At 37.9% G+C, this 16960-nt stretch overlaps 1 protein-coding gene across 3 annotated transcripts in view; it reads right to left on the reverse strand.

Moving 5' to 3' along the window:
• kcnab1a (potassium voltage-gated channel subfamily A regulatory beta subunit 1a) overlaps positions 1-16960 on the reverse strand; it is a 117493-nt gene that overhangs the window by 28184 nt on the left and 72349 nt on the right. For all 3 annotated transcript variants that reach the window (XR_010895453.1, XM_067389446.1, XM_067389448.1), the window contains exon 2: positions 14906-14949. Coding sequence is in view for 1 of the 3 variants with exons in the window: in XM_067389446.1 (XP_067245547.1) it covers positions 14906-14949 (44 nt within the window). In the remaining 2 variants the exon portion in view is untranslated. The remainder of the gene's footprint in view (positions 1-14905; positions 14950-16960) is intronic.

A 16960-nucleotide genomic window follows, 5' to 3' on the forward strand; every position in this document is an offset into this window, starting at 1 on the left:
GTATTCATGCACAAGACGGACTTAACTATATATGCTTAAACAAGCTTTGACTTACAGCAAACTGTGTAATTACCCTTTAAACAAGTACAAGACGTTGTTTAAAGTAGAGAGAAGAGTTTACATGAGTAAAATTTGCAAATGCCAAAACATATTTGCATTTTACTGAATGTAATATCAAGTTTTTGAAAATCTGAAAGTATAAGCGTCACATTTTAACTCTATACGTAACTTGTTTGAAATGAGCAGACAGTCTCAATAAACTGTTTGAATTGCCCAAATGTGCATTGGTTCCCATGACAACGACTTGTCACAGGAAGTGCTAACTCATCACCCTGTGATGCCATATTGTAAACAAACCAGGCTAGGTGGCTAAGCTAACCTCACCTAGCAGCCCTGCACCTCAGGCTAAGCTAACTAATAGCTTCTACAGTTAGTGGTTAGCATCATTTACGTGAAGCCTTTAACTATAGCTTGTGTGTATGCAGTGTGAACTGATCTAAACCAATTTCCCTTAACCACATTCCTGGTTTTCTGATTTCTTTCTTTCCTTACCTTTAATTCTTCTCAGCTAATTTCACCTGCACTTAGGTGCATTTCTCCCTAGAACACTGTTCAGCTAAATCTGCAGTTACTAGGGTGATTAAATCTAAATTTAATTACATGTAAACTGCTTAACTAAAGAAGAATTCTAGGATTTATTGAGATATTTCAATAACACGTTGACTAAACTTCTGGGAGGGACACACACATGGTGTGGTCCTGAACACGCTGCAGCTGTGACCAACTATAGGATGATTTCCAAAGCTAATCTAATTGTTAATCACTAGTGCTATTGACTATTCCCAATACCAGGTCATTCTGCTGTTTTAATCACTTCTTTAAATATTTTATTGGTTTTAATTATAATAGCAGTCAGCTATTTGTTTTTACTAGTATTTCTTTCATCTATGTGATTTATTTACATTTTCCTGTTTAGTTTTGTGTGGTTTAATTTCCCAATATAACCACAAGCAACTAGACATACTCTCCTTCTTGATTTTGTTTATTTACAACAGTTGCTTCAATTTTATGAGCCAGTTACAAAGGAATCCGAATGATTGCTATGGCATAATTTTGAGCACCACTAATAAGCACAATCTAATAGGAAACTCTCCTCTTCCTCTCTCTTTCTCTTTTCCATTTGTTCGGAGGTCAAGCCTGTTGTGAGCCATCAGTAAGAAATACTAAGAAATAATCTGACCACAAGAACCATCTTAAGTCATTTATTAAAGCTAGCTGTATTTTATACACCTGGCTGCTCACTGTGCCTTTAGCCCTAAATTCTGTTTGATCTTGCAGTAGTCTCTTGCCCTTACTCTCACCACAAGCGTGCCTAAATGTTGCAGATGCTCAGCCTAACTGCCCAGATGGCAGACCAAAAGGACTGGCTATGTGTCGTGAGGAACACCCTCCTAACCAGTGCTGCTGAGCAATTACGGCACCAGAGCCAAAAGCAACTGGACAAAGATGGAAGAGAAGTAAAGGCAGATGACTCAAACCAGAGGTGTGATCACAATTATCTGACTGAAGTCAACTTCTTCTTGGCCCACATCCTCGCTGTTTTGAAACAGGAGGTGAACAACCTCAAACTCCAGATCACAGAGACTCACAAGGAGCTGATGCATGCTAAAAGCCACATAGACCAGCTAGAGATGGAGGCTCGGGACAGACACAAGGACCCTGACAGAATAGAGACACAGAAGAAAAGAGAACTGAGACTCTCTTACCTGCAGCAAACAGAACCACTGCAGGAGAAACATCTCACTTCACTGCATGGAGTCAGCAGAAGAACCTCCCCAACCAAAGCACAGAGGTACAGAGGGGGAAGCCAAAGCCTTCTGCTTGACACCTTATCAGCCAATTTCCTGAAATCCTCTGCAGCTGCAGAAGGATTAATTCAGACAGACCCAGGTACCAGACCTACCACAGGGAGAAGCCAGGGATGGGAGCATCCTCTTCCTGCAGACACAGCAGGATCTCCAACAGCAGGCAGCACAAGGACGACTGGACACGCCTGCATCGGACCTGCAGGAGCTTCTAACGCTAGTAAGATAGCTCCTTGAACAGTTCTTACCTGAGGAGTACTCAGAAGTAGAAGCTTCTGACCACTCACACAACACCAGCTCAGAGACCTGAGCTTGTCTACTGTCTACATCAACCGCAATGGAACGACCACCACTCCAAGAGACACATACAACCAGAGCCCATCACAGCCTTCCAGCCTTGTGTGCCAGTGGTGTGTCTGATCTCTCTACACCTTCAACGTCGTTCGCTGTTGTCCATAGAAAGAACAACAACGATCGAAAGGGGGGGATGTAGCGTCTGGACCAATCAGCCACACAATTATTCATGGTATTCAATGAATTACCCATAAACTCACTCTCACTATCAAAGTTCTCTGAACTCATCCCCCTAAAACTGCAACCAACATCCCAAGTGTAGCTAGCACACAGGCACAACTAGGTGTCCTGTTACAGTTATATGGTACTTTTATGATCCATAAGAATGCTGTAGAGACTAGTGACTCATCCTTCCTGAGAAGGACAAATAAACTCTCTTAATCCTACGTATTCTCTATATAACCACTTGGGAAATGTATAAACATGTATCCAAGTTTCCCATCTCATGACTTTCCTTTTATAGGCCTTATTTTATGTATTAATTCTCTCTTTTGAACTATTTTGGTATTAATGTTCCATAGTTGCAAATGTATAGTTAACTGAGATCACATTGGCAGCATGCTTGGTATCTACGGACTCCAACTTTCATTTCCTATTTGGTAATTTATGTTACATGTTACTAACTCTGTGACACATTAGTATTATAAGAATCTAGAGGGTTCTTCTCTCAAACATCCAATCCAGTGTCTTATGCTAATATCTTGCTACAGAACAAAGACTCGTAAAACTTCCCTCCCGAGGAGGCAACTCCTTATTGGCTCAGACACCTTAAGAGGGTGTGATGTCTCCACCCCTTATATTCATGGATCACAAGATAAAACCTCTCTCTTCCTGCTCTTCCTCCTCTTCTTCTCTTTTACTGATGAATGCTGACGTCAAGATGATGCTTTAAGAAGCTAGAAGCTTCTAAGGAACCCCAAGCTTGTGCCAGGCCTCGGCCTAGACCTTCCATTCACCAAAGATCCTCTGAATCCAGCCGGTTCTCTTTCGTCAAGAAAATATCAGCAAAGATTCAACAGGAGCCTCCACAAATTGCATCAGGACAGTTTTAATTCAACTTGGAGAGACATGCAAGTATCAAACTTAGTCTCATTATCGGATACATTGAGTATCCTTACCCCTTTTAAAGAAGGGCCTGTTAAAACTAAACTGATGGTTTGCTCAAGGCTGTTGATCTGCTGAATGTCCAACAATGCTGTAACTTCTTGCTTCCTGTACTCTGCTTTCTCTCTCTCTCTTGGTAAACTGTATGCATGTATGTGTGTGAATGTTAGAGTAGTTTAAGTGTTTAGTTAATAAAGTCTTGTTCATGTCACACGTAAGGTTGTCCGTGTTTTGCGCTCATGTACGGGAGTCCCTATTCATGTCGGTCCTGACTACAGGCTTTTAGTAGAATAAGATTGTTATTTCCCATAACCTGGAAATGAACATTTCTTAGTTAATAAACAATTAACACTGTGTGTTCATTGAACAACAGGTTAATTGATTGTAATATTTTTATTACATTAAGTTAATTTTATTGACTGATTAAAATATTAATAATTAATTATAACTAGTTATGATTAATTATTCATATTTATTTTGAGCTAATTTGCTACAATTACTTTCACTTATTGAGAACAAAACCAGTCATTTCCACCTAGGATTTCTTAATCATAACTTTCATTATCAGTAAATGCATTCATATGTTACATATGTGGCCTTTGTTTCTACTTTGTGTTTAACTTCAGCTGAGGATAGAGATGTCAGATGCGGATAAGAGGCAAGGTCATTTTAAAAAGGACAGAGGTCCAGCTGGTCAGTGACATGCAGGCACTGTGCCAATGGCAAGAGTGAAATTGTGAAAACAAGGGAGCAAATTAACTCCCACAAGAAGTCAGATATATGACATGCGAAGCATGCATGTCACTTATGGGAAGGACTGACAGCGCTTTAAGCAGTAAGAGTCCTCCACACAGAGACAAACTCAACATTTCACAAGCAGGATGAATGTAAACACATTCTGCACTTATTTTTCAGAGTGCAGAAACATTTGATTAGAATTCATTGTACCTCTGCCTGAGAAGTTCGATTTCACATCCTTGACCTTAAACTCAAACAGCATTTATAATTAAACAGGCTAGTTCAGCAGATCATCCGTGTGATTGACATCACAGCTTTGGGCAGCATGTATAAGGTCAGTATGACTGTGCAGAAATTCATTGTTAATTCTAAGTGTCCTCTTGCTCTCTCTCACTCTTCCTCTCCTGGTGCATTAGTATTTTGCTCCAGCACCCCGGATGTGTCAGCTTTAAAATGCTAATAGTCCGGTTTTAACCTTCTCTGTGTGAATTTTCTCTCCGTGTAGAATAATTTTGATGGATTTTCCAAAGAAGACTTTCTTGAGAGTTCCTTCAAACCAGGGTCAGAAATGAACTTTTCCCTTGACTTTACTTTGACTTAAATTTAACCAATTAGAATACTATAAACTCTTACCAATAAAAATACCAACACCAACACAAAATGCAAAGGTGGAACAGAAGCTGCATCTGACATGGCTTTTGTTTATTTACAGAGTATGCTCGAATTTGTATTTTGTACATGTATTTACACAACAAATGCATTATGGAATAGCCTAAAATATATAATAATAAAAAAAAAAAAGAACTCATTACAGGGTAGGACTGCAATGACAAGAAATATTATTGTTGATTATTGCTCTTGATATTGTAATAATGACTGATGTCGATTAATAGAATAGATAAAGAAAATGTTTTCGTGTTTGGTAGCACATCACATTTTGGCTACACAGACAAAACTAGCCATGAATTAGTATATAGCTTTTTATGCATTAGAAAATCAAGACTTAACAATGGTTATTTTAAACTTTTTCGTTTTTTATGTACAGACAACAATGTTTCACACGGATCACGAAAAACGACTAAAAACACTGCATTCTGCTGCCAGGCCAGTAGTTAAACATGACGTCACCGTTTACACAAATTCATGTTTTTGTAGTTTATCTGGAGACGATAATGCTATTGTTTTCAAAAACTCGCACTTTGAAACCTGTTTTCAAATGTTTTCAGGCCCCCAAAATGCTGTTGTCTTTTAAATGAACAGCTAAAACGCATTAAAAATGTTCTGGTGTCGTGTAAACAGCCCCTTAATGCCTTTGACTGGCCATTGCATTCATAAGCTCAACAGAAACATTTGTGAATGATTAAAATGGTACAAAAAAACATAATGTGAGCAGATCTAAATGTAGATCAGTTTTTATTAATTTTCACATTTCACTTTGCGACAGCCGTAATAGATTTAATTTATTGTGCAGGGGCATTTTTTGCCCTCTCATCTTGAATCTGGGGGCATTTTAGTTCTTTTGCTGGCATTTTTACTCCAAGCCCGCATTAATCTCTGGCCCTGCTTCAAACTGACCCTTGAGAAATGAGGAGAGTTAACTAAAGTGAAAACAGTCCAGAGTTAAATACTGAGTCCTCATATTCACTGAAGTTGCGGTCACAGTGACATTTCAAGGTAAGTTTGCAGACAAATTATGTTCATTGTCAAAAGTGTAGAAATAGCAGACGTAACTTTCAAATCAAGAAGTTTTCTGCTGTCAGCAGCACATAAAGGAGTGACCAACATGAGCACAAGTGAAATATGAGTGGGGAACGTTTTCGCCCTCACACGAAACTCTCAATCGCATGATTCCAGTTGAAATGACGGGATTTCTCACACAAAAACAACATGGTAAATACATGGTTGCTTTTGGTACTTTATTGTTAGTGCATGCCAACAAAATATTTTGTCTTTAAATTGCTGGTTAAATATTTAGGGCCCTATTTTAACGATCTAAATGCAAGTGTAAAGCGCACAGCGCAGGTGCACTCAGGGCGTGTCCAAATCCACTTTTGCTATTTTAACGATGGAAAAACGGTCTGTGCACCGGGTGCATTTTTGAAATGGGTTGTCCCTATTCTATTAATGAGTAATGGGCGTAACGTTCAATAAACCAATCAGAGTGTCATCTCCCATTCCCTTTAAGAGTGAGATGCGCTCGCGCCATGGCGGATTGCTATTTACATGGTGGAATTTGTTAGCCTGACTACGTCAGACTTCCTACTTCCGCTTAATTTCATTTCGCTTCTGTACTCAGTCTGATACAGCGTCAGAGCTTTCTGTTTGCCACCGGTCTGGAAACAGCCGGGCCAATCAACGAATAGAGGGCGGGCTGAGAGCCGTGACGTAGATGCTAAGCGCCGAGTTTTACATTGTAGGTTAGAGAAATCGAAAACCGAAATGACCGCGGAAATGGGAAACGAGACACGGGATGCAATTCGCTCTGTTATGGAGAACATTCAACTCTTTTTCAAACTGAAGCCAGAACAAGAAGAGTGTTTGATAAACGCATCATCATGTGTTTACAACAGGTTTACAGTGGAAGTTCAATCATAGATTTGAGTTCGATGCATGATGTCTGTGCTTCGATGCGGCTGTACAGGCGCATAACATACATCATAAATAAATGTATCTGATTGGCTTACGGGTAACCAATGATTTTAAACTTCAGACAAGCGCCCCCTAGCGAGAGAGAAAACACTTCTCTATTATGCCATTCCAGACTCTGTCTACGAAGCAAAGTGAAGTAGCAGAGTCTGGTATTACCAGGCTAGGAATTTGTTGGCGGAAAAGCTGAACGCTTTTCAAGCGAAGTAACCGATCTGCTCGTGCGCGAAGTTAAAGCGGGCTTGCAAATGCAGGCTTTCAAATAGCTCCGCGCGATGAGTCAGTTAATATATATGTGTTTGTATTGGCACAATTTTGTTCATCATTAAAAGTAGTAATAGGCTGAATTGAAAATAGGTAGCCTAATTCTAATACACGCAATGACTATTAATATTACATTTTTATATTTATGTAGCCTACACAATAATATTCTTTTACACTGTAATCCTTTTGTTTTTAATATTTGGCATGTTTGTGTGATGCGCATCCCTGTGTGTAATAAGCAAAGTCAACGCGCACTGTGGACGCGCCCAGAGGCGCAGTTTCTACCAACGCGCTCTAACAAAAAAATATTGCGCCACTGACTTTAGACTTTAGACCAGGTTTGAGTTGGTCTATGGCGCAGTCTATTTTCAGCTCCTTAAAATAGCAATGCGCCTGAACACACCTCTTTTTTAGACCAGCACGCCCATGGGCGCACTAACTGGCGCAAATGCATTTACTAATTTAAGTACGTGGCGCTGAACGGGAAAACGCGAACGGATCCGGACGCAAACTAGCAAACACACTTACGCTGCGCCTTGCGTCGCATTGCGCCGGGTGTATTATAGGGCCCATAGTCTTTTATGGATTGTAGTCTAAATGAAATGAATGTCATTGAAGTGTCATGCATTTGGCTAAATGAAATATTTAGTGTATTCTGATTTTGTAGGCTGGACTTCATGCCTATGTGTGTTATGCTACATCACATTCAAATCCCCTGCAGCTAAGCAGATCCATACGCAGCAAATGTAGACTATTTGGATTACTTTTCGAGAATATATATATATACATATATTACAAACAAACAGAAGGTTGGAAAGAATTGTGCATTTATTTTTAAAAAAACTCTGTTTGACAACTTTATATAGAATATATCTGCAGGACAGATTACATTATGAGGACATACTTAACTGATTTGTTAAATAACTTCAAATAAATTGAAAGTTAGAACTTTAGCTGTAATGTAATGTCCACACGGAGACGCATTTAGCTGTATTCGTAAAAATGTTGTATCATATCGGCGTTTCGTCTAGACAGATCTGGCATTTTGGGAGCCTGAGCCTGAAACCAGAGTGGATAAATCTGAAAAATTCACCCTTGTGTTTTCATGTGTACAGCCAATCTGTATATTTTGTGAAACACATCACCCCACGCCTTGACACTAGTCAGACGCTGCTACGTCATGTAACAACAACAACAACAACAGAGGACTACATGCTTGTGTTCGTGCCGCAGAAGCTACTGAGCCTATTAGCTATACTAAAGTAAAGCTTTATTTCTAAGATTTACTAAAGTTTGTATACAGCGTGCAAGGATTATGCGCATGCTTCATTTTTAGTGCATCTCTGTGGCAGAATTACAGCGCCACTTATTGATCTGGCATGTATACTACATCGTTTTGTGTCGGTTTCAGTGGTTTCATGTGTACGCAGATATTTCTTGAGACAACGTCGTGTTTACAGATTTTTTTTTTAGAACGAGGAAAAAGATCAGATAAGGAAAGCTCTGGCTTTGTGTGGATGTGGCCCTAGTTTCCCAGTTTTTATTTTAATTATTTTTTTAATTAACTCATTAGCTCTTTTGGTTGCTCTGTGTAATTACGTTTCCTTCAGTTTGAGTTTGTTCCCTGTCCGATATTCTTTGGTTAACGTGGTTGTGTTTCTTCGCTGTTCTCCCTTAGATTTATTATTAAGGACTGTTTATTCTTTTGAATTTTCTTCATTTTGTGTGCTCATTACAACCTAAGCGTGACATTACTTACTATTAAAAACTATATTTGTTTTATATGTTTTAAAGATGCATTCATATCCATATTTAAATCAACTCCACACTCCATCCTGTAATGACTTTACTCAAAATCAAATCAAATTCACCAGAAAAACCCTTTAAACCTGTGAGGATTGCACTCTCCACTGGATTTTATCTCAATTCCCCAAATCATTTCATGTTGAACCTGACAATCAGGCAGGACCAGTGCCCACTGTTCGTGAAATCACTACATACCTCAAGAAACCGGCAAAGGGATCAAACTCTTCCCTCCCTAAACCACAAAAAAAGATTGTTGAACTGCACTTTAAGTCTGTCTGTTTAACCTCAGCCTAAGGGACGTGATTACAAGAGCTTCAGAACAAAAGAACCGTGATGAAATTCTGAGGTGTTTACAGAAATAAACATTTCTGAGCCTCTGAAACTTTTTCATGAGTGACGTTTTGAGGTGAGTAGGATTCCTCCTCAGGGTGTGGGAAATGAACCAAAGGCCAATGTACGAAATCATCAAAAGATTCATTTTTGTGTGTACATTAGAGGCATTTAGAGGCAGAGCTAGAATTTAATTTACAAACTATTCACTTTACAACTACAACCAGCTGGCAGAATCTCTCCGATTCAATCAATGAGCAGATGGCAACAAGTAACAAATAACCTGGGAAAAGAAAAAAGAGGAGGACTAAAAGAAATATGGAGAATTCAATAACTTTGCTTTCATTTCCACCCATCTCATTAGCCTTGATCGCACTATATTAGGGAATTGCCAATATCCCCATGTCAGTTTTGTGCTCAAACAGACCATTGCTACAGTAAATCCAGCATATCTAAACATTCTCAGTAAGAGGCTCACACTGGCAACCTAGGGAGCCTGTATGGTGACATAACTTGCTGCTTAACCACTGTGCATCTTTAGAGAAATGAACTATGACTGTGGTCTGCAAGTACTTTTTCACCACAAATGCTCATCTTGCACTGCAATGCGATGCGCCACGCATTACGTAATCACATTGTAAAGGTCATGTGTGACGTAGGCAGAAGTACTGCGGTAGGGTGAAAAAAATCTCAGTGACAGATTCCACCAAGTGACAGATTAAAACTTTTTAGTGGGTTCTTCTTAAAGGTGCCCTAGAACCAGTTTTCACAAGATGTAATATAAGTCTAAGGTTTCCCCTGAATGTGTCTGTGAAGTTTCAGCTCAAAATACTCCATAGATTTTTTTTAACTGCCTAATTCCTCGTCTGGGATCATGTAGAGCTCTTTAAAGCTGCACTGAAACTGACATTTCAACCTGTTGAACCCTGATGAAGTCCACTATATGGAGAAAAATCCTAAATGTTTTCATCAAAAACCTTAACTTCATTTCGACAAGAAAGACATGAACATCTTGCATGACATGGGGGTGAGTAAATTAGCTGGAAATTTTAATTCAAAAGTGAACTAATCCTTTAAATATTCGCTTGGTTATCACCAAAGCTCGTGCTAACTTGCTGTAGATCATCAAACATTGCGCTGCCTTAGAAGTCTGTCTGAAATCAGTTTCATAAGGTGCCTTGGTGTGCAAACGCTGCCTGCAAAGTCATTGCCTGATAGGGCAGCGAGACAACAAGTCAGCTGCCTAAGTTTTCTGATGCAGGAAAACACAGAATCATTGAACTATTGCTGCGTTCACACCATTAGCATAATTACGAGATGACAACGCGTGACACTCCACTCTGAGATGTTAACACTGGTAACGCTATCAATGCATAAATGAATCTGTGGTACAGCGGTCACATGGTACAAGTCGGCTCTCTCAGAAAATTCAGAGCTTACAAGTTGTAATTATGAGTTCTACGAGGCTTTTTACAAGCTGGAATCCCATAATTATGGTAATTCTGCCCATGAGAAAGCTTTTCCAGGGGATATAAGAGACAACTGAACCTTTCAATCCAATGTCAATTACTCACATTTTCTGATGATAAAGAGAAATGACTAAAGAGCTTATATTTAAAGGAGTTTGTTTTTAATAACATACTAGCTTGTCTGACCTGCTCTGCAGTGTCATGAAGAATTGTGTGAAGATGTCGGTGAACTCCTGCTTTCCCTAATGCAGTTTGGCAGGGTCCGCGGCAGGCAGCCGTGTCTGAGCGTGCTCCCTGCCTAAACATTGGTGTAGCACCACCCGTTCTGTGCACTTGTGGCATTATGGGAGATAGCCAGTTGGCAGCATGCTGACCTTTGCATGAGACGGCTTCCTGCGTGGCTGCTCTCAATTTTGCTCGTACAAAAATCCTCCTGGACAACTACACCTCCACCAACTCCAACTATCATCTTCACTCAAAGAATCTTTTTCTGTTTTTCTTTTGGCTTATGACAATTAATGAAATTTGTAAAGTAGAAGTGTGATAAACTAATGAAACATTTATTTCTGTCACCTTTAAAGAAGCACTGTGAATTTCTAATATATATATTAGTCTAAAGTCTTTCGTTCGATCAAGGCTGTGAGGTAAATCTGTTCTTTTTCCTCTTATATTCTCCGAACAAACCCACACAGTCTCTCTGCTGCACACTTAACCTGCCTCTATATTTAACTCATTCTGTTCCTTCTCTGCAAGAGAGTCAGATATCCTTTCACTCTCTAGGGTTTGATTTGAGAAATCAGAGTTACATAAAAGATTCTTAACTTGTTGTGGAGGCGGACATGACCTCACTCTCACCTCGACCTGTCTGCTGTGCTCTGCTGGAAATACAGACGTGACACAGCACATGAGCCATCCATTTGTCTCACAGAGTCATGACTAATACACACTTTATCTTCCTGAAAATTATATTCGGAGATTTTAGTAGTGAAACACTTGTGCTGTTCTGAGTCAAATACAAGCTGCATGCTTCCACTGTTCACATTTGAATTGAGCTATTTTCTGTCACTCATAAACGACACGAAATAGCTTCATTAAAAGGACTGCAATTATGTAAGTACTGAATCATTTTTGATTCAAAATCATTCTTACCCTGTAGTAGATGGTGCAGAAAGTTTTAGACCTGTGGTTTTTAACTGGTTTACTTCAGGCATCATGTTTTATGAGCAGTAGGATAATCTTTCTCTCTCTTTTTTATTTATGAGAAAGAACCATATTCATCTGCACAGTCACACAGAGTCAAAGCACAACCAAAACAATGTTCTTCCACAAAATGTACACAATTTTTTTTTAATATGGTCTGGGTCATATTTTATTTTACTTTGCATATTTCATGGTGTTTAAGGACGAAGACAAACCAAGCAATCTTCTGGAATATGCCTAATTTGCTATGCTAGTTTCCACCAAGTGACAGATTTAAACTTTTTAGTGAGTTCTTCTTAAAGGTGCCCTAGAACCAGTTTTTACAAGATGTAATATAAGTCTAAGGTGTCCCCTGAATGTGTCTGTGAAGTTTCGGCTCAAAATACTCCATAGATTTTTTTTTATTATTATTATTTAACTGCCTATTTTGGGGCATCATTAACTATGCACCAATTCAGGCTGCGGCCCATTTAAATCGCACACTCCCTTCCCCCCAAGCTCTCGACTCTATAATACAGTGCATTTACAAAGTTCACACAGCTAATATAACCCTCAATGGATCTTTACAAGATGTTCGTCATGCATGCTGCATGCATGCATCAGATCATGTGAGTAAAGTATTTATTTGGATGTTTACATTTGATTCTGAATGAGTTTGATAGTGCTCCGTGGCTAAAGCTAACATTACACACTGTTGGAGAGATTTATAAAGAATGAAGTTGTGTTTATGAATCATACAGACTGCAAGTGTTTAATAATGAAAATAACGACAGTCTTGTCTCCGTGAATACAGTAAGAAATGATGGTAACTTTAACCACATTTAACAGTACATTAGCAACATGCTAACAAAACATTTAGAAAGACAGTTCACAAATATAACTATAAATATCATGTAATCATGGATGATGTCAGTTATTATTGCTCCATCTGCCATTTTTTGCTATTGTTCTTGCTTGCTTACCTAGTCTGATGATTCAGCTGTGCACAGATCCAGATGTCCTGCCCTTGTCTAATGCCTTGAACATGAGCTGGCATATGCAAATATTGGGGGCGTACATATTAATGATCCTGACTGTTACGGTCAGTGTTATGTTGAGATTCGCCTGTTCTGTCTTTTAAACAAATGAGATTTACATAAGGAGGAAACAATGGTGTTTGAAACTCAATGTATGTCTTTTCCATGTACTGAACTCTTGTTATTCAACTATGCCAAGGTAAATAAAATTTTTGATTCTAGGGCACCTTTAATGATTCTTTTGAGTTGGTTCTTCTCAATGACTCTTTGAATCTGCTTAACACAGCGATTAGTTCAGGGGTACGTTTCCCAAAAGCATCATTAGCCAACTAAGTTCCGTCATTACTAACATAGTTCAATGATTTGGAGTTTCCCAAAACCATCGTTCAAACGAACATTCGCAAACTGCATCGCAAACTTGTGTGGTTGGAACGACAGCTCTCGAGCTGCAGTTAGAAGCACAGTTTCTTGTTTTTATGACATGTGGATTTAATAAATCATTACCTTGAGCAAAATAAGCAAGCTGACATTAAGTACAATGTATATCTTTTATTTTGAATATATACAAATGTCATTTACATATTTTAGTTTGTCAAGAGATTTTAAGCACCGTTTTTGAAGAGTGTGCATGTGCGTACGTGCTCTGATATGTAAGAACAAGCATTTGATTTAATCTGGAATTAAAGCAAAATAACTGAGAAAAGTGAGAATTAGTCCTTACAAAGTTCACACATGTCCGTAATTTATAGCAAAAAATCTAGCATTAATTGGATCTCAAACGGATTCATTTAACAAAGTTCTCACTCCAGCACCTGCGTGACGTCATTAACCAACGTGTCTGAACGACAGGTTTGCGACAATACGGTTTCGGGAACTAGTTTCGTGACTAGCTAGTTTATTTGTTCAATGATTCATATGGTAGTGAAGCAGCGAGTTACATCGTTGTATTGGAAACACACCCCAGATTTGTTCACTGATTCATTGAGTGACCCTTTCTAGTGAGTCAGTGATTCATTTACTCAACCGATTCATTAAAAAACAGATTCATGATCAAAAATATATTTTATTCTCAGTGAATCCTTTGAATCTCTTCTCACCAAAATGACCAGTTCAGATTTGTACACAGATTCATTCGGTGACCCGGTCTGCAGGACATGTTACATTATGAGCGAGTCACTGATTTATTTACTGATTTGTTAAAAACTAGAGACAAAACAAACGATCAAACGATCACATGAATCTGTTCACCGAAATGAGTCGTTCAGTGACTGTTTTTGGAGGAAAGGTTGCATTATGAGCGACTCACTGATTCATCAAGCAATTTGAGTTATTCATGAACAAAACATTCCTTTATTTTAAATGAATCTGTTCTGGAGGACAGGTTACATTATGAGCACTGATTCATTTACTGATGCATTAATGCATTAAAAAACTGTCGTTTTAAATTTTCATTAAAATCTACTTAGTGATCTACTAGACTTTATGATTTGCATTTAGCAATGTTTTTCCCATTGTCTTGTCCGTGACGGTATCAAAACAGCCCTGCCGCCCACCTGTTGCACACATATATGATAGATTTATTCAATCACTTTTTATTGACAGTAAGATGGAAATCATTGGTGGGAGAAAAAGAAGAATGGGATCATGACCAGACAAAGGCCGGATTCAAACATTTGCCTCCTACTCGAGCCTCGCATTCAGAGCTATTTATCTTCCTGGTTAATTTTATATTTAGTAACACACATATCGTACACCATAGTGCTCATATTTTAAAAGACACACACGCACAGGCATACGGAGTCCCTGTAGCATTGGCCTGTTTCACTCTGAAAGCTGAGTCTGCCTTTTTTCCGTCTCTGAGGTACGGATGCTGACTGGCCCACTCCGGTTACTGAAGTTCAGCTTTTGTAATTGCTTTCATATATCCCACTGTTCAAGTCCCAGTCCTTCTATCCCAGACATCAAGAGCCAGATTGTGTGTGTGTGTTTGTGAAAGTCAGCGTGGTGTCATGATTAATGAACTGTTAAACCGAACCCTGCAAAAACTGTGTCTGCTGATACTGCACACATACAGCATGTGGAAATATCTTCTATGATGTAATGTAAGACTCACCCAGACCAAGGCATGATACTCTCAATCCAGATTTCCCAAGGTTCCTAGACAGACAGAAACAGAGAGAGTAATATTAGACTGAACACTAGTGTCTTCCTGACTTCATGGAGCTAAACTCAATTCTCAACGTAAACTTCGGCTGAAACATACAATGCACATGAACGCAAAAGAGTGAATAAAACAGAATGTAGTTCATAACACAATGTGAACAGAAAAATGTCTTCTATGCTCAGTTTTCTCTTTCAGGTCAACTACTGTCGTCTTGCTGAGAAAGATTGTTTTAACCAGTTTTAACCAGTCTACAGCTGGCTGTTTTCATTTCATTGAGATACTATTATAGTTTTTATTCATATTTTAAATTAGTTTTTATTTTTATATTTTCCACTTTCAATTTTAAAGTTCAGATCAATCAGAAACATAGTATTATAATTAAATCTGCACATTGTACAAGTGAATTTGAACTTTTTACCTGCTTGTTATGTTAAAAGTTATGAATGTCTTCTTTCAGTAACAATGCACTAAAACAAGGAAAATTATAATGTTATTACAGCACAACAAAGACAGTTTGTCAAATTTATTTATTTATTTTTTAAATGTTATAGTACATTTAAATTAATATATAAAATCTTTGAATATTATGTTTAAATTTGCACTGTCTTGTCAACTAAAATGTTATTTTGCTGACTAAATTTAGATGCTATTTTACACTAAAAAAAAATGCTGGGTTAAAAACAACCCAAGTTGGGTTGAAAATGGACAAACCCAGCAGTTGGGTTAAATTTTTTATTTATTCAGTTTTATTTAACCCAACTATTGTTTAAAAATTACTATATGACTGGCTTAAAATTAACCCAAAATAGGTTGGAAATTAAAAGTCAGACACATAATTACTAGAGGAAACAATAATAATAAAAAGGTGAACATTTATTAATTAATAATTTAATAAATGTTTATTGTTTAATTATTATTCATTAAACTTATTAATAAATGTTAATTTATTAAACATATTAAAATGTTAATTTCCAACATATTTTGGATTCATTTTAAGCAAGCAATAAAATATTTAAACAATAGTTAAATAAAGTTAAATAAAACTACCTAGCAGGTCGGGCAAACATTTAACCCAACTGCTGGGTTTGTGCATTTTCAACCCAACATGGGTTGTTTTTAACCCAGCTTTTTTTTAGTGCAGTTAAAATGATTAAAATGAACTATCAAAGGATATTTTTTATCGAAGGCCAAAAAAAAAAAAAAAAAAGCGAATGTTTTTAACATTTATCAAACGCCTATGCTATCTGAACAATACACATCACAACGATGTACTAAAAATGGAAAGCATTTTCAAACGGATCTGTGAAAATGACAAAAAAATGCTGTATCCTGCTGCCAGGCCAGTAGTTGGCGATGTCACTTTGTAAAGAAACACTACGCGCCTATAGTCTGAACAGGTAATAGACATACACATGACATCACCGTTTTCACAAATTTGCATTTTTGTAGTTTACATGGAGACGATTACAGTATATTTTTCAAAAACGTGCATTTTGAAACATGTTTGCTTTTTCAGGCACCAAAAACACTGTTGTCTTGTAAATGAGCAGCCAAAACGCATAAAATGTTTCCCAATCTTAGTTGAAAATGGTGTCATGTAAACTGACCCTTATATGAATGTGAATGCTAAGCTATCTGTTAGCATACACTCAGTGCTCTCACATCTCAATATTCCATAACAAGGCCATTTCTGAATGGCTTTCAACTAAGAAAAAGACATTTGTGTCTAGATGGTGTACAGTAGTTTCAGAAATCTACCAGCAGAGGTTAACTGGCTCATGCTAGTCATTCAAACTCAGTTTGCAAAGGCATTACCAGGCATATGAGGAGGTTATTAACACCACAGAAACACAAAAGCACACTTGCAATGTGTTCTTTAAGTATATGTTTCTGGTTATAGTCTAGCACAACGCCACTTAGCTTCAGTAATGTAGTGTGCTAAATCTTACAAACAGTTTGAAACAGAGATTTTGTGACTCCACAGCAAGTGTAAAGACTGTAATG

This window comes from Chanodichthys erythropterus, chromosome 7 (genome assembly GCF_024489055.1).
Source record: "Chanodichthys erythropterus isolate Z2021 chromosome 7, ASM2448905v1, whole genome shotgun sequence".
Lineage (NCBI taxonomy): Eukaryota > Metazoa > Chordata > Actinopteri > Cypriniformes > Xenocyprididae > Chanodichthys > Chanodichthys erythropterus.